At 39.2% G+C, this 27,819-nt stretch overlaps 1 protein-coding gene across 3 annotated transcripts; it reads right to left on the bottom strand.

Annotated features, from left to right (window-relative positions):
* Nucleotides 1–371: 371 nt before the first annotated feature.
* Nucleotides 372–27,146, bottom strand: Dync2li1 (dynein cytoplasmic 2 light intermediate chain 1). 3 transcript variants are annotated; one of them, XM_070025003.1, is made up of 13 exons: nucleotides 27,036–27,146; nucleotides 24,871–24,988; nucleotides 23,439–23,473; nucleotides 21,997–22,066; nucleotides 18,966–19,054; nucleotides 16,338–16,524; nucleotides 14,974–15,042; nucleotides 14,275–14,352; nucleotides 11,470–11,546; nucleotides 10,877–10,947; nucleotides 8,736–8,833; nucleotides 8,291–8,383; nucleotides 372–1,305 (listed from the first exon to the last, which is right to left on the bottom strand). In XM_070025003.1, the coding sequence occupies exons 1-13, from the start codon at nucleotides 27,041–27,043 to the stop codon at nucleotides 1,243–1,245; spliced, it is 1,056 nt and encodes a 351-aa protein (XP_069881104.1). In that variant the 5' UTR covers nucleotides 27,044–27,146; the 3' UTR covers nucleotides 372–1,242. The 3 variants fall into 3 exon arrangements, with proteins under 3 accessions (XP_069881104.1, XP_069881103.1, XP_069881105.1); XM_070025002.1 differs by lacking the exon at nucleotides 27,036–27,146 and adding an exon at nucleotides 26,832–26,912; XM_070025004.1 differs by lacking the exon at nucleotides 27,036–27,146 and adding an exon at nucleotides 26,832–26,912 and having other exon boundaries at nucleotides 1,227–1,305; nucleotides 8,263–8,383.
* Nucleotides 27,147–27,819: the final 673 nt, after the last annotated feature.

Raw genomic sequence — 27,819 nt, 5'->3', positions numbered from 1 at the left:
ATTCCTATTACTATTGTAGAAATAAGCTGTTTCTCCCTACGAGACAGTGATGTTTCTGGAATCCTAATGTTCACGATAAAAATAAAGGCAGCTTTTTCACAGGCAGGGAAAGCTAAGGACTGAGATTCCTGTGAAGCATGCCACGCACTGTGTTCTCAAGAGTGAACCATGTTCTAACTTCATTTCATTCAATAATCAGCTGGCTGTCTACCCAGATGCTCTTTACCAGTCAGCATTCTCAGAATTAGTAAACAGGCTTATTTGTAGCTAGGTTCATGGTATTTTCTATGTGGACACAGAAGAACAAAAACAAGTAACTTTTCTGACAAATGACAGCAATTATCTTTACTCAAAATTGAACTTGGCTGGCAGATACACAAATCTACAGGATTGGGAAGGGTTCTTCCTTTTTTTTGGGTCTGGTCATGGGGCCTGAACTCTGGGCCTGGGCGCTGTCCCTCAGCTCTTCAGCTCAAGGCTAGCGCTCTACCACTTGAGGCACAGCGCCACTTCTGGCTTTTTTCTTTTTGCTTATGTGGTGCTAAGGAATCAAACCCAGGGCCTCAGGCATGCAAGGCAAGCGCTCTACCACTGAGCCACCTTGGGAAGGGTTCTTAAAGGTTATATATCACCTTGGAAATAATCCTGCTAGCCTCAATATATGAAGTTTTGGTCATCTTATTGACAGGTCATCCCCCTTAGACTTAAAAGATGACACTAAATAAATGTGTCTCTCTCACAGTAATGACAATGAACATAAGCCACTCATTCATAGCCTCTAGGGTCCAGGGATGTGCAATTTGATGTACATTCTGAGCCTCAAAGTGTTAAAAGCTTGAAATCAGGACCTCCGGTAATTTCCTACTAGCTACAGCTCAGTATTCCTTCTAGAAGGGATGTATCCAACAGAGACACTTCACTTTACATATAAAACTATTACCAAATACTCTTGGCTTTTATATTCCCAAGAACATATAAACAGAAACTTCTAAATACTGACCTGAATTTATACAACGTTCATATTAGATGTAAGTGGTAAAAGATTCTTTTATTTAAAAAATATTGCATGTAGTTAATGTTTTTCCTTTTTAAAAGACTCCAGAATATTTAACAAGAAGCTCAGCTTTGCTCTTGAGAAACTGAATATCCTAACTTTTGTCACATTTATACAATACTTATTAGTAAGATAATCATACTTGAATTTAGAAAAAAAGAAATAAACACATAATAGTTGAGTTAGGTTTAAGAATCTAGCTCGATTTGTTTCCAAGTCTTTGAAGAATTTTTCTTGTACTGCTCCAGCTCCTAAAACAAAAATATACATAACTTTAAGAAAAAAATAAACATAAGTACATATCTTAAAACTATTAGCATTTCCTAAATTTTAAAAATGTACCTCTATAGCATTACTCACAAAACTTCTGGACGAGCCGGGCGCTGGTGGCTCACGCCTGTAATCCTAGCTACTCAGGAGGCTGAGATCTGAGGATCGCGGTTCAAAGCCAGCCCAGGCAGGAGAAACCGTGAGACTCCTATCTCCAATAAACCACCAGAAAACCGGAAGTGGCGCTGTAGCTCAAGTGGTAGAGCGCTCGCCTTGAGCTGAAGAGCTGAGGGACAGCTCCCAGGCCCAGAGTTCAAGCCCCATGACCGACAAAAAAAAAAAAAACTTCTGGACGAATTTTCATAAGTGACTAAAGATTTATTTTCTAAAAATAGAGTCTTCAGAATTTCTGTGTGACACTTACAAATTTGTTATAAAGTTTCAAGCAAAGGTATTTATTTATTTATATTTTTTGGTGCCAGTCTTGGGGCTTGAACTGTGGGCATGAGTGCTTTCTCTGAGCTTTTTTGCTCAAGGCTGATGCTCTACCACTTAAGACTTTTTGGTGGTTGGTTGGAGATAAGAGTCTCACGTAGCCGGGCGCTGGTGGCTCACGCCTGTAATCCTAGCTACTCAGGAGGCTGAGATCTGAGGATCGCGGTTCAAAGCCAGCCCGGGCAGGAGAGACCGTGAGACTCCTATCTCCAATAAACCACCAGAAAACCGGAAGTGGTGCTGTAGCTCAAGTGGTAGAGTGCTCACCTTGAACTGAAGAGCTGAAGGACAGTACCCAGGCCCAGAGTTCAAGCCCCACAACCAATCAAAAAAAAAAGGGTCTCACATAGTTTTTTTTTCTGCCTGGGCTGGTATCAATCATGATCCTCCTATCTCAGCCTTCTGAGTTGCAAAGATTACAGACATGAGCCACTGACACCCAGCAAAGGTATTTATTGTCCAATGAACATTCATTGTAATTTAAATATTTAAAAGTATCTTTTTAAAATTTGTTTTCTGCTAAGCTCTTTTGAAAATCTTAGGTATAGTTAGTGAAATGTAAATATTTTAATATATATATTCTTCTATACAGTGATTCCTGTTTTAGAAACATCAGTGAGCCAGTCATGTTGGTGCATTCCTATAATACCAGCAATGGGGGAAGATGAGAGGATGAGGGTCACAGGTTTAAGAACAACGCAGGCTACGCAGGGAGTTCAAGGCCACTGTGAGACCTTGTTTCAAGATAACCAGGGTCTAGGGATGTAGCTCAGTGTCCTGCCCTGCTTAACATACACAGGGCTGTGGGTTTGATCCCTAGCACTTCAAAAAAGAAAGAAAGAAAGAAAGAAAAAAAGAGAGAGAGAAAGAAAGAAAAAGAAAAAGAAAGAAAGAAAGAAAGAAAGAAAGAAAAAAGAAGGAAGGAAGGAAGGAAGGAAGGAAGGAAGGAAGGAAGGAAGGAAGGAAGGAAGGAAAAAAGAAAGAAAGATCAGACAAGTCAGATACTAATGGCTCATGCCATCAAGGATCAAGGTTCAAAGCCAGCCAGGCAAGGAAGTCTGTAAGATTCATCTCCAATTAACCTCCAAAAGCCAGAAGCAGCACTGTGGTTCAAGTGGTAGAATGTCAACCTTGAGTGAAAAAGCTAAGGGAGAGTGCCCTGGCCTTGAGTTCAAACCCCAGGATTCACCCTTCCCCCGATCTCCCTCACAAATCCACACAAAAAGATCACACAGACTAGTATCGACATATACAGAACATGAACAGAAGGAGACTCCTTGAATTGTATACAATTGGAAACACCTTAGTGTTCCCCAGTTGGTTACATACATTAGTGTTTATTCATACAAGGCCACACAGGCAGCCATCAAAAATAATGGTGATAAATGAACCACTTGAAAATAGTGTATAGCCAGAGAGACAGCAGGACATTCCCATTTTCTACTCTATATACTTTACATATACTTTCACAATGAATATGTTAATTTTACAATTGATAAAATAAAGATAATTCTTTTTTTTTTTTTTTTGTCGGTCATGGGGCTTGAACTCTGGGCCTGGGCGCTGTCCCTCAGCTCTTCAGCTCAAGGCAAGCGCTCTACCACTTGAGCTACAGCGCCACTTCCAGTTTTCTGGTGATTTATTGCAGATAGGAGTCTCACGGTCTCTCCTGCCCGGGCTGGCTTTGAACCGCGATCCTCAGATCTCAGCCTCCTGAGTAGCTAGGATTACAGGCGTGAGCCACCAGCCCCCGGCTAAGATAAATTTTTGTAGAGATGTAAATCCTGCTTGAGACAAATGTTACTCAAAAGGGATTGTCTAAGCTCCTGACTTCCTCTGTTATTCAATGTCCAAATGACTGTACAAAACAAATTACCATTTGAGATAAGCAAAAATGATTACTCTGCAAGATGACATGATCACTGCCCTTTGGCTAGGGTAACTTTAGTTCATAGTTGTCCTGAAAAAAAAAAATATCCATTCTTGTTTTTAGAAAAACTGGTTATCTCTTTTTTCGTCTATACTTTGTCACTAAAATTAGATATAACAGTTTTAAAATTGTGCATGATTTTAGAAGAATTTTTAAGGTAATAACTCCAAAGTAAGGTAATAACTCCAAAGCAGTCATTTAACTTGGTTTATTTTTTTCCAATGATGTAAACCCAGTCTATATGTTATCTGTTACTTGTGGTTTAAAATATTGTTAGCTTATAAAAAAATTGGTACTTCAAACTTTAACTGGAAATGCTCCAGGATTTTCATCAAGATAAAGTTCAGAGCATTGCCTTGGGATGCTCTGTGAGTCGTGGCGCCCTCCTGTGGCAGCATGGGAAAATGGGGCTGGTCATTCCTCAGGGTGCAGAAAGAGCAAGTATGTGGGTGGGTGAGGGCTCACCAAGGCCACCAGATCTTCAGTGTTGCCACCTGTGAGCTCGAACAATCCATGTCTGAAAGGTGTAGCAGGTCATGTTTGCTTTATGCTGTAATTCTTCATGGCTGTTTTACAGAGCCACTTAAAAAGTTAAAGCAGTCAGGCACCAGGGGCTCTTATTTCCAATTAATCAACAAAAAAGCAAAACCAAGGGCCGGGCACTGGTGGCTCACACCTGTAATCCTAGCTACTCAGGAGGCTGAGATCGGAGGATCTCAGTTCAAAGACATCCCGGGCAAGAAAGTCCATGAGACTCTTATCTCCAATTAACCACCAGAAAACCAGAAGTGGCACTGTGGCTCAAGTGGTAGAGCACTCTCCTTGAGCTGAAGAGCTCGGGACAGCGCCCAGGCCCAGAATTCAAGCATCACAACTGACAAAAGCAAAAAATAGGTGTGGATCTATGGCTTAAGGGGTAGAACATTGAGCCATACCTCCGCACAAAAAAACAAGTAAGAGCAAGTTCAGGCCCCAGTAATGGCACACGCATGCGCGCGCGCGCACACACACACACACACACACACACACACACACACACACACACACACACACACACACACACACACACACACACACACACACACACACACACAAGTGAAAGCAAAACTGAGAAGCTTTCCATCCTGACTCTAGAAACCTCTGAATTTTTTTAGAGATAAAAGGTCAATGGACTCATACCACTCTATAGTCTTATAAATGCTTACAACATCTTCAATAAGGGACAGTAAGAAAATTTTTCTCTGTGTGAGTCACTGTGTATGTGTTTAACTAAATTATAGCCCTATGTATCATCAGGAAGAAGATTTTTCAAAATCAGGAATGAAGAAAAGGTATACATGGTTGATCAAAGAGACATTAAAAGTAATTATTTAGTCAAACTTCCACTACCTTTTTTTTCCTTCACTTTCTTTAAAAAATATTGAAAAGAGGTAGAAGGTCTCAGCAAGCACTTTCCATACTCACATTCCCTAACACCAGGAATGATTTAAAACTAGAGGGTTCTAGGGCTAGAAAAGTGGCTTAGTGGTAGAGTGCTTGCCAAGCATGCATGAAACCTTGGGTTCGGTTCCTCAGTACCACATAAACAGAAAAAGCCAAAAGTGGCATTGTGGTTCAAGTGGTAGAGTGCTAGCATTGAGCACAAAAGAAGCTCAGGGACAATGTTCAGGTCCTGAGTTCAAGCCTCAGAACTGGAAACCACCCCATTCCCCCCAAAAAAAACCCAAACAAAAAAAGGTAGAGAATTCTAGAAAACACTGGAATATATATCACTGTATTTTCTGGTGTCCATATGAGATCTGACCTTTGAGTAATGAGAGAAAAGAGAGCTACAGGAAAGGTCCCTATGAGTCTTCTGGCTTGTGAAAATCTCTATAGATCTACAAGAACTAGAATGGATACATTCTGAGCTGTTACCATATTAGAACATATTAGAATGTCAAACTGTGGGATCAGATATTAACAATTAAGCATCAAATGGCAATCACTGTTATTTTTAAAGCAGAAACATAAATTCATGTAAAGATTTTGTATGTGCAGTCTGAAATTAATGTCATTCATCTTCCAAAAGCAACACAAATAAAAATGGCTTAGAGTTGAAGTTCAGACATTACAACATCTCATGTAGGTTTAAAAAATCTGTCAGAGCTGGGTGCTGGTGGCTCACACCTGTAATCTTAGCTACTCAGGAGGCTGTTATCTGAGGATCCTGGTTCAAAGCCAGCCCGGGCAGGAGAATCCATGAGACTCTTATCTCCAATTAACTACCAGAAAACCAGAAATGGTGCTTGGCTTAAGCAGTAGAGCACTAGCTTTGAGCTGAAGTGCTCAAGGGACCAGCACCAGAGTTCCAACCTCACAACTGACAAAAAAAAATTTAAAAAAAAATTGTCAGACAAGAGATTATAGTCTTTAGTTCCCTGCTCACAATAAAGTACAAGAATGTGGAAGGATACAGGCACTGTGGGCCTACCTTCCCCTATCATTCAAAATTTAGTCAGTTAGGGAAGACAGATTTCAAAGTGGAAACTCCGTGTTCGGAAATACCCTAGACCTTTAATAACACCTCTGCATGTGACCTTAATAAAAGTGATCATTATGAAATATAAACAGATACTCTTATCAAGAATGGCAGTTAATCATGAACCCAGAGAGGACTTCCAACTAACCTCTGCAGCCAAGGTTCATATATAATAAGGGTTATAGGAGGTCATTCTACTGTCTTCTACTTTGTTATCACTACAAAGCATTCTGAACATTCATGGTATATTTTTCAAAAGTCTTCTGGACTACATTTAAAGAAAAAAAAACTTTTATTCATTCTAGGCCTCCTTAAGGTGAAAGATGAAGACTTTAAGAAAACACCTGGTCACAGTTCCCAGCAGATAGCTGTCTCTTGCTTACCCTTGGAATGATGAGGCTGCCAGAGTCACAGAGTTCTACACAGCCCACCCAGAGATTGTCACAGATAGTTTCCATTTCTAGAGCTTGCCATAGCTTCCTTATACAAGGGCAGAATTGCAATGTCCCACTGAATCACACTAAAAGATCTGAGAAAAGTCTACACATAGTATTTGAGTCATGGTGAATTTATCAAAGTATGTGTTCTTACACCAGACTCTATATTGAAATGGGGCAATCTAGGCATGGGTGGAACTGTAGCCTTCACTTGAGAGATCCTAGGTTCTGTCAAGTATGCTTGTGTGCTTTCTGGCTGGACAATCCTTAATTGGACAAGGCAATTTTTCTGGCACAAGAAAAGTATGAAGCCAGAAATGGTGGTTTATGACTGTAATTCCAGCTTTTGGGGATAGGATCATAATTTGAGGCTAGCTAAGCATAACGTTAGTGAGCCCCTGTTTCCCCATCTCAATAATGAGCCAGGATAGGTGGCATATATTTGTGATGCTAGGTGAGTAGGATGATTGTAGTCCGAGGCTAGGTGAGGCAAAAAATATGAGAACTTATTTTAAAAATAACTAAAGCAATGAAGGGAGAGAGAGAGAGAGAGCTAGACAAGAGCAGAGAGAGAGGTAGCCGAGTAAGAACAGCAGCACGCACGTGGTATTCAGGTAGACCTGCTGGGACCAGGCAAGGGTGGCACTCCACGTGGCTGGGAAAGGCCTAGGAAAGAGAGAGAGCTGGGAAAGAGAGAGGAAAGAGAGAGAAGAAAGAGAGAGAAAAGAGCTAGAAAAGAGCAGAGACCAGAGAGAGCTAGAAAAGAGCAGAGAGAGGGCCTCTGGGCCCGGGCTAGACCTTATGTAGGGTATGGGCGGAGAAAGGTGTGGCCACATCAAATTCAAATGTGACCTCAGCGGATGCAGATGTGACCTCTTCCAGGTGTCCCAGTTGCCTAGGTAACGCAGATACTGGGTAGAGACCTTGCTGCGAGAAGGGTGGAGTCTGCTAGCCATCCAGGAGCAGACCTTACAAAGTGATAGGGTATCTGCCTAGTAAGTGTGAGGTCCTGAGTTTAAACACCAGAACCACCTCAAAGGAAAAGAAAATCTGAATATGACTGAATGGCCTGATGAAAAACAAAACCTGTCCGATAATCTCACAGTCAAATGAACTACAAAAGTGTCTCCTAACTGCAAAACAATGACCACTCCCCCTCTTTGACATTTAGTAAACTGAAAAGTGAAAAGGGATTTATAAACACTAAGTTGCATGGGTAGTAGAATAATAGTGATATTTTACTGAAGTTTGAACTCAAGGCCTCATGCTTGCTAGGCTGGGCCTCTGGCATTGAGCTTACACCTCTCGCCTCACTTTTCCCCTGTTATTTTGGAGATGGATTGTGTCAAACTTTTTGGCCTGGGCTGGCCTCAAGCCATGATCTTCTGGATACTAGCCTCCTGGGTAGCTAGGGTTCCACGCCCAGCATGATAGATGAGCTTCAAGTTTCTTTTTTATGTATATCAGAGGGTCCTTTTCCCTATACAGCCTATTATTTAAATAATTTTACAAGTTAAAAAACCCAGTAGGCATAATAGACTGGAATGAAACTCACAAAATTATGGGAACGTTTTGATTAATACCTGATCCTTCTGAACTCTCATTTCATCAACTTCACTTTCAGCATACTGAGGATCTCGAGCAGGGTCCTTAGTAGCTTTCAGCGTGCTGATACTCTGAAATTACAGTTCACCAAATCATTTCATGCCCGTAACCCGAAACTTTCAGTGGCCACCATGTGTCTAAGGAGCTAAGCTCTCATCCTCCCCCTACACACCCTTACCTCCCTCTCCTTAGATATGGTCTTTCTCCTCCAACAGCAGGGGAGCTGTTTGAAAGGGGAGCCACATCTTACTTGCATTCTAACTTCTGCAGTGATTTGTTTATAATAGAGCTTAGCAAGTGTTAATGTAATATTGGAGCATGCGCAATACAAACCAAGTTAATGTAACGGGACCTCTGAGACATTTTCTATGACTGGTGAATAGTGCTAAAAACTCATGCTTTGAAAGAATTAGAAGTACATACCTTTGGTGGAAAGAGCTTTTCATATACTTTTTTCCACAACTCCATTGGAGAATGAGCGTGAAGCTTTCCAATGTCATTATCAGGAACAGGAGGAGCCCCTAAAATTAAAAGTTGTATTCCAAATGACTACTTCAATGGAAGCATTATCATCAATTAAACAGATGACACATAAAATTGTAAATCTGGACCACTCAGTTACCTAATATAGTCACCACTCAAATGGAGCCCTAGCCAGCAGTACAAGGCACTGGGAAATATTCTAGGGTTGTAAGAAGAGGTAAGGAGTAAGGTAAGTAAGCTCTAGCTCTCATTCTGCAACATGCTCTACCTACATCTGTATCTATATCCTATCCACAGTAATTCCAGGTTGTGGGTTGACCCCAGAAACATATGCATATCTGAATAAAGGCCTGCACATTGTGGCATCATTTGTACTATGCAAAACCAACCAGTCAAAATGACCATCAGTAATGAATAATGAACTAAACAAACATGTATGGCCATGCTTTTAAACACTGAGTTAAAAAACAAAAACCAGGTAGCTGGGCACCAGTGGCTGACACCTGTAATCCTACCTACTCAGGAGGCTCTGTCTCAGAAAACAGAAAAAAGCCAAATGAAAAGCAATTGCCAAAATGTTTTCCAGAGGACTGTGCATTTTATATCCCCACAAGCACAGTATGGGTAACCCAGCTTCTCTGCATCCTCAACAATGTCACTATTTCATAATATTGGTATGGTGAGTGAGAAGTTTCATTAAATTTGCATGCCCCTAGTAACTAATAACATTAGCCATGTTTTCATGTATTTTATTTGTGATTATATGGCTTCATTAGTGAAATGCCTGCTGCAGTAAGATATCTTTGGCCCATTTTCGAATTGGATTACTTGGATTGAGTTCTTCACTTATCCTAAGTATCAGACAGGTGGTTGGAAAGCATTTTCTCATTTCTTGCACATCTTAGAATGTCTGATATCTTCCCATAGGCTTTCACAGAACAAAAAAAAATTGTTTTGATAAGGTTAGAGATCTGTGATTGTTAAATTCAATAATGATCAACCTTTCAGACCTCTAACTACTCACATAGGCAGAAAAATTCCATCAGCGTTATATACCAGTGCACAGGGAGTCTCAGTGCTGCTGAAATAAGTTGCCATGAATGAAAATTATCAAAATCAGTCTCTGTGACTGCTCAATTAGGCAAAACCATCCCTACTCATTTCATTCCAATTCAATCTATAATATTATTACAAAGATATTTACATTTGAAGTCAAGCTATCTTTAATTCAGAAGAGTAACAGAGGATAGGAAATACAAAAGAAAACTACTACCTGACAATGTTAAAAATCAAACCATGCCAACATTGAACATAAAGAATTGGTAGGCCCAAAGATCTTCAGAAAGAAAACCGTTTTGAGTCTCTAACTCTCATTTCATGCAAAGTGAGCAAGAAATGTTTCTCTCTCTAAAATTTTCCCATTTTAACCATGTTATATTAAAATAAGCCCTTGTTAAAACCAGAAGAAAGGGAAGGGAAGAAAAGGGGAGGAAAGGGGAGGAGAAGGAAAAGGGAAGGGAAGGAAAAAGGGAAGAGAAAAGGAAAAAAGGGAAGGGAAGAAGGCAGGGAGGAAAAACAGCTTCTAAGAAAAGATGAGCTTGGTAAGTGAAGTTCCATTTGTTGTAGAAGATCATGGAATCTGAGCACAGGAAATATATCTCACTGAATAAGCAAGTTATTTTTATAGTGGAAAGGTAAAACATACCTAAAAACTGGTACAATTGGGTTCTTTTAGTTTATTCTAATTAATTCCATCTCATGTATCTGTCCATTACTCATAATATGCAGCTTTAAATTTGATTTAAAATTTAAAAGTATCTAGAACTCACTGTGGAAAGGGAACTACATATAGCATTTTTAGTGCAATAGAGGTGAAAAATCACTTATGTGGCAACATCCCCTCTACCACAAATATGTCAATGTGGTGTATCAATGCTGTGTATATAAATATATACACATGAAATAGCCACAGTGATAATGAAACCAGAAATAGCGGTGTGCTGGAAACGAAGTGAACAGGGAGTAGCATGAAATCAATAAGCAATTTAAAAAGCTTAAGTGATCTTAATAAGTTCACCAACCTATTTGACATAAAGAATCCAATCCTGCTGTGATAAACAGTGGCTTATTCTGATCCACACATATCGATTTGCTACATGGAAAAGAAAAGAGATTCTAATTTAGTTGGGCAATCGAACATGCTGCCATACTCACTGTAAGCAGGCTAAGTAAGGCTAAGTTTATATCAAAACCAATAATGAGAACATTGCACCAGTGAGCCCGTGAATAGCAACTGAAATGATTTCAAAAATTAAAATGCAGTGTAAATAAAGGTTTCACATCCATATTACCTTAAATCCAAACTCAGAGAAATAGCAAAGCTAAGAAAAATATACACTAAAGTTTTCAATTCCATTTCAAGTTAATATAAGAAAATAATAATAAAAGGAAAGCTACTAAAAAGGAATATAATAATTTCATTTTGTTCCAGTTTAAAACTAACATTATATGACATTTTACTTGTAAAGTTTGAGGAACATTTAAATAATATAAGAAGCAGACTAGCGGAACAGCCATGTGGAGCACCCTGTTGATCAAGAAACAAGACTCAAGAGGATAATTACAGGATGAGGCAACACCCACAAGTACAATAAAATACAATACTTAGCAGTACCTTTTATCAATACCAAATGCCAACTGGTTGATCACTCCACGGATTTTTAGTAGCAGAGCTTCTGATTTACTAGTAAACTTAAAAGAAAAACAAAAACCAGGAGATTAAACTATATAATCTGATACTGTATCAGAAAACAAGTAAAATAAATATAATTCAGAGCAAGTAGAGACGGTAGAGATAACCACATTAATGTATTTTCTCCAGAAAATACATTTGAGTAGACAAAATAAAACCTATAATCAAGAAAAGTGGATACATTTAATTCATACTTCAAACTCCATGAGGTATGATGGGGAAAGGCCTTGTATTTATACTCTGATGATCTCAGCTGCTCAAATGGATCATAAATACTTCCAAAGAACAAGGTAAAAGTCTGTATCTACACATTTGTGGTAGTGTTAGATGTGTATGCGTGTGTGTGTGCGTGTGTGCATAAACATACTCTTAAGGTCTAGAAGAAAAAAATTCCCAAATACAAATGGATTGGTTAAAAAACAAGAGGTACATAATAAAAAATAACTTTTATAACCAGGGCATATCTCTGTCATCAAATCAATGTGGGAGCTGCAGAGCAGACAAAGGACACTAATGCTCATGAAAACAACTTTCTAACTTGTCTTTAGAGTTGCCTTCAGAGCCTGAAAGACAGCATGCTGAATACTTTCATTGATGGTATGTAACTAGGATGATAACCAGAAGATTTTTTTAAAGAATGAAAGGTGGTAGATAGGTTTATAATTAGGCTCTAACATCAGGTAGAAACCAGGATGTTTGTTATTCTACAAATCCTTTAAAATTTTTCATCTTCAAATGGTTGTACAAGGAGATTACAATTTAACATAACCACTTATGTATACAGTGCTTCTTCATTAGGCACTTTTCCCATCATTCTTCCCCTCTCCCACCTCTTTCCCCACCAGTTCCATTCTCACAAATTTTTTAAGCCTGTAATCCTAGCTACTCAGGAGACTGAGATCTGAAGATCAAAGTTTGAAGCTAGCCAGAGCAGAAAAGTCCCTGTGAGACAATTTTTTTTTTTTTTTTGATCCGGTCTTGGGGCCTGGACGCTGTTCCTCAGCTCTTCAGCTCAAGGCTAGCGCTCTAACACTTGAGCCACAGCGCCACTTCCAGCTTTTTTCTTATGTGGTGCTCAGGAATCAAACCCAGGGCCTCAGGCATGCAACGCAAGCACTCTACCACTGAGCCACCTTCCCAGCCCCCCTGTGAGACTCTTATCTCCAATTAAATGGAAGTGGCTCTGTGGCTCAAGTGGTAGAGCGCTAGCCTTGAGCAAAGCGACTCAGGGACAACACCCAGGTCTTGAGTTCAACTGACCAAAAAAAAAAAAAAATTCTAGCCCTGTGCTGGTGGCTCATACCTGTAATCCTAGCTACTTAGGAGGGTGAGATCTAAGGATTGTGGTTTGAAGCCAGCACTGGCAGAAAAAGTTCCCAGGAGACTCTTATCTCCAATTAACCACCAGTAAACAGGAAGTGGTGCTATGGCTCAAAGTGGTAGCATACTAATCTTGGCCCAAGCCCTGAGTTCAAGCCCCAGGAACAACCAAAAAAAAAAAAAAAAGATTTGATTTCTGGGGCTGTGAAGGTGACTCAGTGGTAGAGTGCTTGCCTTGCATGCCTAAGGCCCTGGGTTCAATTCCTCAGCACCTCATAAGCAAAAAGAAAAAAGCCGGAAGTGGCGCTGTGGCTCAAGGGGTAGAGCGCTAGCCTTGAGCTGAAGAGCTGAGGGACAGCGCTCAGGCCCAGAGTTCAGGCCCCACAACTGGACCCAAAAAAAAAAAAAAGATTTGATTTCTAATGACATGAAATCATTTAGCCAAATCAGAATGACTAACATACACAAAAGTAGGAAAAAATTAAACTGAAATGTAATGTAATTATGAAACAAAGATGTCAATTTTCTGATTCTAAGAGCAATTCCACAAGACAACTTCATGGTAGAATAAGAATAGGATCCCAGGGAAAATACTCAAAGGAGAAAATATAAGACCTGATTCTTAATTTACAAGAAAGTATTAAAAACAATGCTATTAGTGAGATATAGAGAGAAAACAATTGGAATTTTTAAAATACAATCGCTCATTTTAATTTTATATTTATTAGAATAAGTATACTATTAATATGACCTTAATTTACTTTATATACTGTTTTATGTTTTATTATAGTATTTCATTTTTTCCTGGGAGAGGAAAAAAAAAAACCTAACCACAAAAGTATTTCATAGAATGTAGGGTGTACTGGGCTAGCTAGAATTTTTTTGTGTGTATGTGTTGGTAGTGGGGCTTGAACTCTGGGCCTGAGCGCTGTCCCTCAGCTCTTCAGCTCAAGGATAGCTCTACCACTTGAGCCATAGCGCCACTTCCGGCTTTTTTCTTTTTGCTTATGTGGTGCTGAGGAATAGAATCCACGGTCTCACAGACTTTCCTGCCTAGGCTGGTTTTAAACTATTATCCTCAGATCTCAGCCTTCCCAGTAATTAGGGTTATAGGCATGAGCTACCAGCACCTGACTGCAGATTCTAATTCTTAAGAGGAAACCAAACATAAATAAGCCCATAGGCAATTAATCTCTAAGTGTGACTAGGGTGTAGATGGAAGCTGAGTGTACCCCACAGGCACAGTATCTAACATTTTGAGAAAGAGGTCTTTGGCAGCAGCAAAGGAAAGGAGGAGACAAAGTGCCTCAGTGAAAACATTTAATATTCATAGCCGTGCATCAATGTGCTACTTTTTCCAAATTTCCTATTCTCCCTTCAAGCACCAAGGAGAGAAAATGTACAAACCATTAGAGATGCTCCATAGTAATGTGCAACAAATCGGAGCGTCTTGCATATCACCTTTCTCTTCTCAGAGTCAAAATCCTAGAGAAATGTTAGAAATATTAGAAATGTAGAAATCTAGGAACATCAGAAATAGAAATATTACAAAAGAAAACACAAGATGAGGAAACTAAACATCCCGAAGCACCAAGAAGAAAATTATTAGGTATAGAAATAGGTTATTTCTTATTTTTAAAAACCCACCCAGAGGAGTAAGATTCTATCACTCAGATATTGGTTTCTATAGAGACTGAACAAGAGCTACAGTTGTCAGATCTTTTCTTTGTTTAAACACTTAGCTCAAGAGAATTGAGATAGAAGCACAGACTTTATTGTGTGGAATACCCTAAGGATCCTCTGACAAGCAAAGATAAGAAGAAACTAATTTTCTCTTTCTTTCAATTTAACACTTGGGAAGTAAGTCCTATCCCTCAGTGGTTGAGGATTCATTTTCTAAATCTGCTACCTTATCCTCATGCTAAGCACTACATTTATTTCTTTAATTTCCCTGTCCTAATTATATGTTTTCCAAAAATCTTTAAGATGGGTGATTGCTTAATCTACCCTTTCCAGGGCTATTTCTCTTTTTTCAGCATCATTTTGGTGCTCCCTGCAAAACCCCATAAAGCATAGCCACACGTCAACAGAAGCGGAAGAACTTACCTGAAAAATATCATATTTACTTCCAATTATGACCAGAGGGATTGGAAATGGGTCGATTAACTCACGATCCTGTTAATAAATGTATTCAACTTGTTTATTATAATTGCTTATTTCTATGTACTTAGTAATTGCTATTTACTTCCAAATATACCATTTGCAGACTTTCGTAGATGTTGCTCTTATGTGTTACAGAATGTGATGCAGTGTTAACTTTCATTTTCTAAACTACATTTCTGAAGTACAAAATTGAAGTACAAAATGAGGGAGTGGAACTGTGGTTCAAGTAGTAGAGCACCAGCCTTGAGTGAAAAAGCTAAGGAAGGTCAGGCACTGTTGGCTCAAACCTGTAATCCTAGCTACTCAGGAGGCTGAGATCCAAGTACTGTAGTTCAAAGCCGGCCTGGGAAGAAAGGTCCATGAAACTCTGATTTCTAATGAACCACCAAAAATCTGGAAGTGGAGCCACGGCTTAAGTGGTCGAGCACTAGCCTTGAGCTTGAAAGCTCAGGGACAGTGCCAGGGCTGAGTTCAAGTCCCAAACCTGGCTTTTTAAAAAAACAAAAAACAAAAAAAACAAAGCTAAGGGCAGTACCCTGGCCTTGAGTCCAAGCCCTAGTACCAGCACCAAAATAAACACAAAACACTAAAAATGACAGTTCCCTAACTTACTATATTCTTTTCTTGATTTGCCATTTTATTTTTTATACAACAGATCATATTTTCGGAGTCTTTTCTACTTCATGTTAAATATTTGTTGTATTAGCATTTATACTGCATGGATTTGTTCTACTCTAATATCATGCATATCTGGGCAATATAAAATGCTGCTCTTGGTTTTCTAAATGCTGGTATTTGTGATAGTATTTTAAAAACTTGTATAACCATCACAGAAACTTTGTAATTTAATCAGTTGTCAGATGATCAAAAGATACTAAGTATGGGACAGACAGTAAACGAACGTGGACTACACCATGTAGAATCAGCTATTAAAACTCCTTCCCTGCTTAAGGAAAGAGTAGCTTCATCTAGTTTTTGCCATTCGACTTTTATAGAGTTGGATTTTTATCTTCATTTTACAGAGATGATCAAACCAATATCAACTACTACTTTAAAAATATATTTCTTTTGGTGGGTGTAATAAACCATAACAATTTCACTAGACATCTAACAAGAAGATCTAAGAAATCTTTTCCCTTGTTTTACTCGCCCTTGTTTTATTAAATTGCTATAATTTTCCAGTGAACAAGTTCATCTACATCAAATGAATTTCAATTCATGCATAAAAATCTAAAGAGTTTGTTTGTAATATGATGTCAGTGAAGTATAGGGCAAAGGATTCCTGCATCCATCTAACAGCAACTCACCGGATGGTCCTTTGGCATAGTACTCCATATCTTCTGCCTCATTTCAGATGTTGCTTTAGAATGTGTCTTTCCAAGTTTCATGATCACTTTATCTACATGGTTTTTTGTGGCTTGCAACAGATTTTCCATGGTGGTCCAAAGATCATTAGGCTTTGAAAGATCCAAAACAAGAACAATAGAAAATGTCCTAAAGAAATAAAAACATTTTTCAAAAAAAAACTTAAAATAGGGCTCATTTTGAAATGCTACTGTACTGAAATTCGTCTAAGAATAACATTATAGCTTACAAAAAAGTTGTTTTAAGATGAGAGAGAAAACATGTAAAAATGTATTCCAATGTTTTACTCTAGTGATATTTCAGTTTTACAATCAAAAGTGACATTGTGTTTGATCTAAAAGCAATGTTGTACAAATAGAAAAACTGCAAGCAGTTGGATCCAACAATACCATGTTTAGATTCAATTTTACTGTGTGCTCCAAAGAAGGGAAACAAAAATATTAATAAAAGTGGCGGCAGCAACACAGCACGGTGGAGGAAGAGGCAGATTCATGCCTTGCTAAGGATCCACCTAGTTTATTCAGTCTTTACAAGAACCCTTCCTTGAAGGCATTATGTATCTGAAGTCTGAAGTACAGATATGAAGTGATATTATCTTCTGTCTGAAAGCATACCCATGACTGGATGGACCAGTATCACCACACGCTCTCTGTTCATACACATCAAACATCAATCTAAACTCAGAAACACAAAAAATGATCCAATTTAAAAATGGGCAAAGGTCTCAATTAGTTTCTGAAAGAAAATATATAGATGCCCAATAGCACGTGAAAATGAATTTAAAAATAATTAATTATTAGGGAAATGCAAACTTAAACCACAAGGGAAGAGTACCTCACAGCATTAAGATAACTACTATCAAAAGAAAAAAAGCTACAAATAACAAGTGTTGCTAAGGATATAATAATACTGGACTTTTTAGATTGCTGATGAGAACACAAATTGGTACATTCACTGTGGAAAACAGTATGACAATTCCTCACATTTACCACATGATAGCACTTCCACCTCTGGGGCCATATCCAAAACCCTGGGAGCTAGGATCTGAACAAATATTTATATACTGTGCACCAATGTTAATAGCAACATCATCACAATAGTCCAAAGTTATAGAATAACCCATGTCCCATGGATGGATTAATGGATAAGCGAAATGTGTATATACTTATAAAGACAGGACATTCTAACACGTGCTACAATATGAACCCTGAAAATATTATGCTAAGTTAAATAAACTACTAGCAAATAGACAATCAATTACACCACCATGAACCATTCTAATTCCTAGGAAACTATCTCCATTAAGAAGATTCAAGTTAAAAACTATGACTATAAAATTCTGTTTCTGAAAATTAACATCACAGGAAAAGGGTGTTTGTAAGCAAGAAAGCAACATCCAAATATGAACATAAAAACATTCCAATCCAGCAGAACATGATAACTCATGTCCATAATCCCAGTTACTCTGGACATGGAGAGCAGGAAGATCATGATCTGGAGCAAAATTAAAATGATAGCCTGATCCTATCTCAACCAATAAGCTGAATATGGTAGTGTATGTCGATCATACACTACTTGGAGTTGGTGGTTCAGGCCAGGCTGAGGTAAAACGAGATCATCAGTTGAAAAATAACGAAGGAAAAAGTGCTGGAGGTGTGGCTCAAGTGATAGAGTAACAATTGTGAGCAAGAAAAGCTGAGAGTGTGAGGCCCTGAATATAAACCTCGACACCCACACACAAAAAAGAAAAAATTAATCACTGGATAAAGCCAACATTATTGATATCCAGCTACCACTGGAAAAGCAATTGTCCAGTGAGTATGAAATAATTCCATACTCGCTAAGGATTTTAGCATCCAAAATATAATAAGCAACTGGCAAACCCTTTGTATTTGGTCCAGGCAGCAACAATGGTTTGTGTTAATCTCTGACAAGAATGAGATATTCCAGATTTTTTAATTTGTTTAATTTGTTTATTTCCCTTGGCTACCATCAGTTCCCAATTCCAGGAACACTGTGAGAAATGTCACAATTTTCCACATCTGATTTGGCCAACATTTGAGAGTCATTGTCAGGAAAACACTACCAAAGGGTTTTGAGGTTTTCCCCTGGATTCTAGTGCTTAAAGGACTAGTCGGCAAAGGGGGAGACTTTCTCCTCCTGAAAGAGTCTTTGGATGGAGCTCAATACTACTAAGCCACATTAAATTCCTAAGTTGACTTATACTATCCAGCTGAAGAAAAAGCTCAGAGCTTAATTCACACATATTGAGATAGATAATAGGATTAAGCTTTTCAAATTTGCTTTGCAAATGAATTCCTCAGTTCGAGTATTATTTGACCGAGCTGTTGTTAGCTGGTTTGCAAAGTGTGTTACTTGTGGGAATGCCAGCTATCTCCCTGTAGCGCAGCCAGAAGCTAGGTTCTTACAAAATCTCTTTGCAAGCATTCATTTAAGCACATGGGAAGAAATATACAACTGTTTCCCCAAATTCTGACCCACAAAGCCTACTCCCATTCATGTTGTGAACACGAGTATACTCACAACTTTTCCTGGAGCTGCTTACTTACCGCAAGGTGTCACTTGTGATAGGGATGCTAATTAAGTCCAGTAAGGAGCTTCCTCCACCCAGCTCCCAAAAGTGAGCAATATCTTTTGGCTGAAAAGGAATTTGTATAAAAAAATACATTAGGCTGGGAAGGTGGCTCAGTGGTAGACTTGCCTTGTATGCTTGAGGCCCTGGGTTCGATTCCTCAGCACCACATAAGAAAAAAGCCAGGGCTGGGAAGGTGGCTCAGTGGTAGAGCGCTTGCCTTGCATGCTCAAGGCCCTGGGTTCGATTCCTCAGCACCACATAAGCAAAAAGAAAAAAGCCGGAAGTGGCACTGTGGCTCAAGTGGTAGAGCGCTAGCCTTGAGCTGAAGAGCTGAGGGACAGCGCTCAGGCCCAGAGTTCAGGCCCCACAACCGGACCCAAAAAAAAAAAAAAAAAGAAAAAAGCCAGAAGTGGCGCTGTGGCTCAAGTGGTAGAGTGCTAGCCTTGAGCTGAAGAGCTGAGGGACAGCGCCCAGGCCGAGTTCAGGCCCCACGACTGGACCCCAAAATAAAATAAAAAAAAAAACATTAAAAAATTTATGTGTCTTATACTTCCTGAACATCTGCCAGTAATAATTGCAGTGTTACACAAAAGATTGCAGCCCTTAATCAACACTCTTTGGCAGTTAAAACTTTCCATGATCCCATCCCCCTTGAAATGCACCAAAGCATTTCCAAGCACAAGGACAAACATTTATGAATATATTCTTTCAGACTCCAGTACCATAAATTCTCTTTTTCAGAGCTAGGAGTGTGGCTCAGGTGCTAAAGTATCTGCCTAGACATACAAAGCGCTGAGTTCAACCCCCAATACAGTGAAATATTTTGTCTATACATGTACATAAATGCCAATTCTGGTAATACTTTAGTAGAAAAAAAACAAAAACAGCGTCTCCATTCTATATCACATTTAAAACACAAAATTTTAGTATTTTAGACAGAAATAAGAGAGATAAATAGGACAACATCCTGTTTTAGGATGACAGATGCTCACAAAATGAATCAGACATCTAGGTAAGGCAGAAGGAAAAGGGACAAACAGATGTCAGTCTTGGTTGCACATCAAGACTACCTAAGGAAAAGTACAAGTAGGAAATCTATTCTATTCCTGCTTCCCTTGGGGAATACAAGGTCTACAACTGACAGTAACAAATGTCGGTGAGGGAATAAGATGAAGGAGACTTATTATCTACTTTTCTTTCTCTTAAAGTAACAGAGGATTGACAGGGATAGGCAGACAAGTAATTTGGTTTGTTTTTTTTGTTTTTTTTTTTTTTTGTCGGTCGTGGGGCTTGAACTCTGGGCCTGGGCATTGTCCCTTAGCTCTTCAGCTCAAGGTGAGCGCTCTACCACTTGAGCTACAGCGCCACTTCCAGTTTTCTGGTGGTTTATTGGAGATAGGAGTCTCACGGTCTTTCTTGCCCGGGCTGGCTTTGAACCGCGATCCTCAGATCTCAGCCTCCTGAGTAGCTAGGATTACAGGCGTGAGCCACCAGCGCCCGGCCAGACAAGTAATTTGGAAACAGGCCTGTCTGCTCCATCTCCCATCCTTCTTAGGCTGTTAAGGCATCTCTGCTTCTGCCTGACCATGCTGAAAAATCTTCCATTCATGCAAACTGTGAAAGGACTGACAAAATGCTGCTTTAGGGAACATTAAATCTGAAAGTTTCCAGAACCCAAAGCTCCCATTTATGGTTCAAAGTCTAGAGGTAAAAAAAACTCAAACAAACAAATGAACAGTCATAGGGGTTTTTATGTATTTTACCATGAACTGGAAGAGACAATTATTAAAGCAGGTTTAGATAAAACATATTAGTTTGCATTTTTGACAAATTTTCATCTTCATTGTATCTCAGAGTACTAACATAAAATCTCACCCCCACACACACACACTTTGTCTCTCTCTTTCTTTCTTCTTTAATAGAGGTGCCCTCTATAGCCCAGGCTGGCCTAAAACTCTCTGTGTAGCATAGGCTTCCCTAAAGTTTTCAATCCTCCTCCTTTAGTTTCCTCAGTTCCAGGACTATAGGTATAAACCACCACACCAGGCCTGAAATAAGATTTCTTTGTAACTTTACTCTGCAGTTCTTTTGTCTACTAAATTAATCATATTCATGTGACTTTTTCTACTTTTCAGATAAAAAGAATATTATAAGTTATTTTGTCTCTAAAATCTTAAAAATAGGTTTGACTTATGAAAATTTGTGAAAATGTACTGCTCAAAATATAAATTATTAGTATTAAAGAATACAGGAGATGTAGCTCAGTTATAAAGTACTTGCCTTACACAAGCTCTTGGGTGGTTCAATCCTTAGCACTGAAGGTTTCCAATTTTGTTTTGTTTTGTTTTTTGTTTCTGGCACTAGGGTTGAACCTGGGGCTGCTTTGAGCATGCTCTGCTGGCACTCCACCACTTAAGCCGTGCCTCTGGCTGGGCTTCTTACTGGTTATTTTGGAGAAGAAGTTGCATGGACTTTTCTACCTGAGCTGGCTTCAAGCTGTGATTCTTTGGATCTCCATTTCTTGAGTAGCTAGAACTATAGGCATGAGCCACCAGCACTGACTGAGCTATCTTAAAGTTGGTAGTACTATTTGAAACCATAGGCCTTAATCTTACTTTCACTTGTTTTAGGAACAGCCTGAGAAATAGTCATTTGGGACATGATAGGGAAGATACATGTGCTTTCTGTATGCTTCTCATTGGCTGCTTATGGGCTGTCTGCATGTAATAATTTTATATGGGCCTCAAATAGGTTTTAAATATCTAAATGACCATTGGCTTTAGAAGGATGTTAGAAACTGTTCAGAAAGAGAGGAAGAAAGGAGGGAGAAAAATAGGTGAATCTTCTTTTAGCACTGAAATATACTGAATGAGAGGCTGAAATATTTTCTGTTTGGATGGGCTTCATAGCAGCTATTGCTATGATAAGATGGAAAATGTAATACAAAGCCAGCATCTCAACTTTCCCATGTGTGACACAGCCATACCTCTGAAGACAACACTCACCGTGTTATGCCCCTTTGCTCTTCTTCCATATGTATATTCCAAAGCTAAGGTTGGTTTCGCTGGCTCATCCCTGTAACAGCAGAAAATATTACCATAGTGGGCAATATCAGTTTCTTATGATATAATCTTATTTGATTCATTTTTCCTTTTTCTTAAACAAGTTATTAGCAAAGAAGCTACTTTGAATACTAGTAATGAGGTACAAATTATAAAAGCTGCATATAAGCATCTCTGTGGTTATATAATGGCACCCGTTGGGGGTGGTGGAAGTGGTGATGAGCTGGCAGAGATGACAGCCATGCTGGGCACGAGGTCATGTGGGAACCATTGCCTGAAGTTTATGATCAGCCTTGTGCGGAGCTGGCAACCTACTGACTTGATGTTTTCTACTGAGAACATCAAAGGAAGATGTTTATGTAGTTCTCTATTTCAAGTCACAGTTCAAATATGGGCATCATTTAGCATGTGAGATTCATAAACAAATTATATTGAACATGTCCTAAAACAAATGACTGGAGACTATTACAATGATTAAATGAACTATTTATACTAGTTTATATTGCTTGATAAGCCATCTTACCATGGATATTTATTCTTATTACATTAATGTAGTAAAAAAATGCTTAAAATAAAATTTACCATTAAAACTTTTTAAGTGTATAGTCTAGTAGTAGTAAAAATATTTATATTATTAACTTCCTGTAGCTGGGCACTGGTGGCTCATGCCTGTAATCCTAGCTACTAGGGAGGTTGAGATCTGAGGATGGCAGTTCAAAGCCAGCCTGGGCAGGAAAATCTGTGAGCCTCTTATCTCCAGTTAATCACCAGAAAACCAGAAGTGGCGCTGTGGCTTAAGTGGTAGAGTATTCACCTTGAGCTGAAGAGCATGAGGGATAGCGCCCAGGCCCAGAGTTCAAGCCTCATGACCAACAACACAAAAATCCCCAAAACCCACAAACTCCCTGTAATATCTAACAATCATAATCCTAATTCTTAATCTGATGAAATGCTTGTACTGTATACAAGGTTAGGGAATAATTAAAACAAATGGTAAAAGGTACAGTTGGAAAACCAACATCGTGCTTCAGAAATGTACCCCTGAACAATTACAATTATTATTCAATTATCATTCATTACATGAACAAAAGTAACTTAAGTACCAAAGGAACATAGCCAAAAAGGATGTAAATGTTCTTGTAGGCTAGGTAATTATGGTAATATTTCTCTTTCCAACAAGAAAATCCAGGATTAATCCCATACCTTTTGGTTCTTTATTAGTCTTATCTTTAAAGGAGCTCTTAAAGATCATGCTAAAGTCTCACTGAGAATTAAATATTTTGAGTCTCAAAATCCTTCTCTTTCTATATATCTTTTAGACTCTACCTTGTCCTTGTATAAGTAGAATACATATAAATACAGTCTAAGGTTAATATAACACTTACCTGTCAAGACACCTTAGAATAATAGTAGTCTTTCCCTGAAAATTAAAAAACAAAGAACACTGTGTAAATGTCACCCTTTTGCAAAATTTGATTAGTGTTCATAATTGTGGCCCAAAATAGCTTCTTAACTCATTTGAATGATAAATTACCTGGAAACTGAAAACCAGGAACTTTCAGAATTGTTCTAAAGTTTGATAAGTGGAAAAAGTTAACTGTCAACTTTCCATCACAGTGTAACTACACTGCTATTATTATAATTATAAAGTCCTACAGATGACAAATATTAGCAAATCTTATCTCATGTTAGTGGTCAACTTGGCAGCTGTCTTGAATTTTCCCTTTACTCAACAATGCTAATTACTAGGTAAGCTGATGATTAGTGCCTTCTAAAATGTTTTCATTCCAACTGTTGAAGTGGAAGTAAAAAAGAAGATAACATACAAATAAAGGATATGGTGCAAATATGCTCAAAATTGGTAACTGAAGCAATAGGCTACACTACTTTGTTTAATTCTGTGGGATACACTTATTCCAAGTTTCTTTTTTAGGAGTCAGGAAATGTACCTTCTGACCCCTTCTCTGCCACTGATCAGGACAGTTAACCTCACATTTTATCCAAAGGCTGGTATGGTAGTTTGAATCATTGTGTTGTTTTTGTTTTTGTTTTTGTTTCAAATAATAAAACTCTATACAACAAACTACAAATGATCTCCTACTCTCGGTAAATGATTCTTCTGGGCACAAAAAAATGTTTATAAAGCAAAAATTTTTATCTCAAGACACCTGTCTTTACAGGAAGCATCCTTTTTCTACAGAGATTTTTGTTAGTCATGGGGCTTGAACTTAGGGACTGGGAACTGTCCTTGAGCTTTTTCACTCAAGGCTAATGCTCTACTAGTTTGAGCCAGAGCACCACTTCCGGTTTTCTGGTAGCTACGAGACTCACAGTCTTTCCTGCCCTGGCTGGCTTTGAACTGCGATTCTCAGATCTCAGCCCCTTGAGTAGCTAGGATTACAAGTGTGAACCATCAGTACCTGGTCCTGTAAAGGGATTCTAAAAATATCTAGACCTAAACTTATAAAGTGAACTAACATTGCTATCTCTGGGTTCAATTGTTAAAACAGTGTATCATTCTGTAAAATAGAATGAATAAATATACCAGGTATCCGATCAAAGGGGAACACTCATCCTAAGGTGAAGTTGAACCAAACCCAACCTATTATTTCACCATAAATACTGGTGAATTAGAGTACTCTTGCACCTGTTTTCAGATGTGCCCATACAAGGTCTGGGTTGTATACTCTTTCTGTGGTTTGCTTTACTAATATAAACTTTCCTCATCTCTACCTCAATACTGCCAAAAAAATTTAACAACAATTTGGTTGTTAAATCATCTCAACAATTCATTGAAAAAAACAAACCACACATTACCCCATTTTTACTGCCAATGAAGAAAACAGATTTTTCTCCAATTTCAACTCCATCACCTTCACTTCCATTATTTCCTCTTTTATCCACTTCAGCTTTGGCAATATCCCAGAGAGTTTCACTATACAAGAGGAAGTAAGACAAAATTCAAAGGTAAAAGATTTCTCTTAAGTATTTAATTCAAGCAGAAAATTTTTACTTCAGTAACATTCATAAATCAAAACATCTGAGAATTAGTCATTTTGTGATTATTTTTTTTCTATGACCTCATTCATGAAGAGTACTGAAACTGTATCGTGGAGCCTAACCAGGATTGTGGTTTGTCTTATTCAGGCAGGACTTCCCAGTGAGGTTCTAAGGCTGTTCCCAGACACACTTGACAGTGGGAAGGCTTTAGGATATGTACAAATTGGAGATGGCTTAATAATCTAAATAATCTGTGTTGCCCAAAATACTTTTTTATTTTTAAGTTATAGTTATGGCCCAAAGTGCTGTTTGAAAATATGAAAGTATAAAGATAAAAAAGAAGTCATCTTTCATTTGTCTCTTTACTCACATACATAATTACACTCATTATTATATCTTTTTCTTTTTTTTTTTTTTGCCGCCAGTACTGGGGCTTGAACTCAAGCCCTGGGCCTTGTCCTTTAGCTTTTTCTTCAAGGTTTGTGCTCTACCACTTAAACCACAATTCTACTTCTGGCTTTTTGCTGGTTAATTGAAGATAAGAGACCCATATAGAGTTTTCTGCTGGGGGCTGGCTTTGAACTGTGATTCTCAGATCTCAGCCTCTTGAATAACTAGGATCACAGGCTTGAGCCACTGACACTCAACTATATCTTCTAAGTCTAAATGAAAACAGATTGCTGTATTAGATAGTATATGAACAGACTTGATGGGTCTCACCCTGACTGAAATCTATTAATATGAATCTATTAATTCATCCAAAGTACAATACTTGTTGTATATAGTACTTAGTATGAATGTAAACTTCAGCATATGGCCTCATCTCTCTAGATCTTTTTTCATTTCTTTACAAATTAGGCAAATATTTATTGAGCACTTAATCTATGCAAACCTCTATTCTAGTTCTCAGCTCAGTCTCTCTCCTCTCTCCTCTCTCTCTCTCTCCAACACACACACACACACACACACACACACACACACACACACACACACACACGTGCATGCTTTTAGAATTGTGCTTTTTGTTACAATGTGATTATTCATTTAGTCTCAGGGTCTAGTCTATAAAATTACCAAAATTCATGGCCTACAACTGCTACTAGTTAAGAAGAACCAGGAATTTTAAAAGGGCCCAAATAGGAATGTGAAAACTGAAAATTGAAGAAATGTTTGCACTGAAATTCATGCATTTATTTCACAAGTGAGGCTGTAAGAATCCAGTCTGGGCCTATCTACTTAGATTGTTCACTTCCACATCATTCCTTGAAAATGTGGTACCCAGCAGCGAGGGAGGAGGTGCTGCACTCAGACATGCCACCTGTGGAAATCTCTAACAGTATCCATCGCTTTAGAACTGTAACCAATGATAATGCCCGAGAAAGTTGATAGTTTTTACTCCCAAATTCATAAACACATCCAAGATCACACCATTACTGTTCCAAAGCTGAGAAGACTGACCCTGCTGCTCTGTGACAGGCTCCCCCATGCCCTTGTAGGTTGTTTGGGGGGCTAGGTATCATCCCCCAGTGCAGGTAATTTAAAGCACCTCATGGACATGAAGAGCTCAAAGGTATTATTCAGGCCATCACCTCCCGCCCACTCTCCCTCCCCAACATGAGATTATACCTTCCCCAGTGTTTTCCAAGTTTCCCCTCTTGTTGACCCTGTGAACCCCGCGCCAGGGAGCAGAGGGCGGCCTAGCCCCGGTGTCGAAGCCTCAAAACACTTTTACTGGCTCAGACAATGAGTGGAGTCGATGGCCTCTGAGCATCTCTTACTTTTCTGCCAGAATCTTCATGTCTGAGGGGAAGCCCGGGACCGTCAGCCCGGTGCATGGCCCGATGTCCAGCCCGCGCTGGACAAACCCTCCGCAGAATGCTCCCCCCGCCCCGGCCCCAAGCCCGCCCTTCCGGCTTGGAGATGGAGAGGAGGGTTTTCCCTAGGGGGCGTAGGCCCGGCGCAGGCCGGAGTTGCAGGAATACCTGGGCATAGTGGCCGGGTGACCCCAGATTTGGCAGGCTGGGCGTGGGGGCCGGCCAAGAACTCCGTGGGCCACGGGCTCCGGAATCAGCGGGCGAACGCAGGCTCCTTGGTTGCCATGACAACGACGTTCTAGCGGCCGTTGCGTGCGGAAATGGCCTTGTGGGAAATGTAGTTTTTGACATTCCTTTTCCAGTCTCAGACCTGGACCCCTGCAGGGCAAAACAGTAAGGTTTCAGTAGTTACAAATGTGGGACCTAAAGGCAACTGTGCCTGGCTTCGAAGTGTTATTTTGTGAAAAATTATTTTTGCTTAGCCAAGCTGAATTTTAGAGTTCAGTCTCTCCAAGGGCGGAGGCATACAAAGCAGAGGAAGGTGTACGAAGCAGAAGAAGGTGACTTAGCCGTAGGGTGCTTGCCTAGCATGCTTAAAGCCCTGAGTTCGATTACTCTGTACCACGTAAACAGAAAAGGCCTGAAGTGGCACTGTGGCTCAAGTGGTAGAGTGCCAGCCTTGAGCAAAAGAAGTTCAGGGACAGTGCCCAGGCCCTGAGTTCAAGTCCCAGGACCGGCAAAAAAAAAAAAATCTCCTTTTGGGAGAAGCCCTTCATCCCACTCCCCGCACCCTCCCTTCCCCAAGTCTCTACCTTCAGCCCAACAAAATGGATTTTACTCTGAAATATAAACGCATTTATTCTGAAAGAATGTTCTTGTTGAGTACCAACTACGTGCAGGAGTCTCTGCTTTTTCTCATATTTTACTTTTCTGTCACATAGCCAGAATTAAG

This window comes from Dipodomys merriami, unplaced genomic scaffold, assembly GCF_024711535.1.
Source record: "Dipodomys merriami isolate MVZ:Mamm:240054 unplaced genomic scaffold, mDipMer1.0.p SCAF_17, whole genome shotgun sequence".
Taxonomy (NCBI): Eukaryota; Metazoa; Chordata; class Mammalia; order Rodentia; family Heteromyidae; genus Dipodomys; species Dipodomys merriami.
The sequence above is the reverse complement of the archived record's forward strand: the minus strand, read 5'-3'. Positions and strand labels throughout refer to the sequence as shown.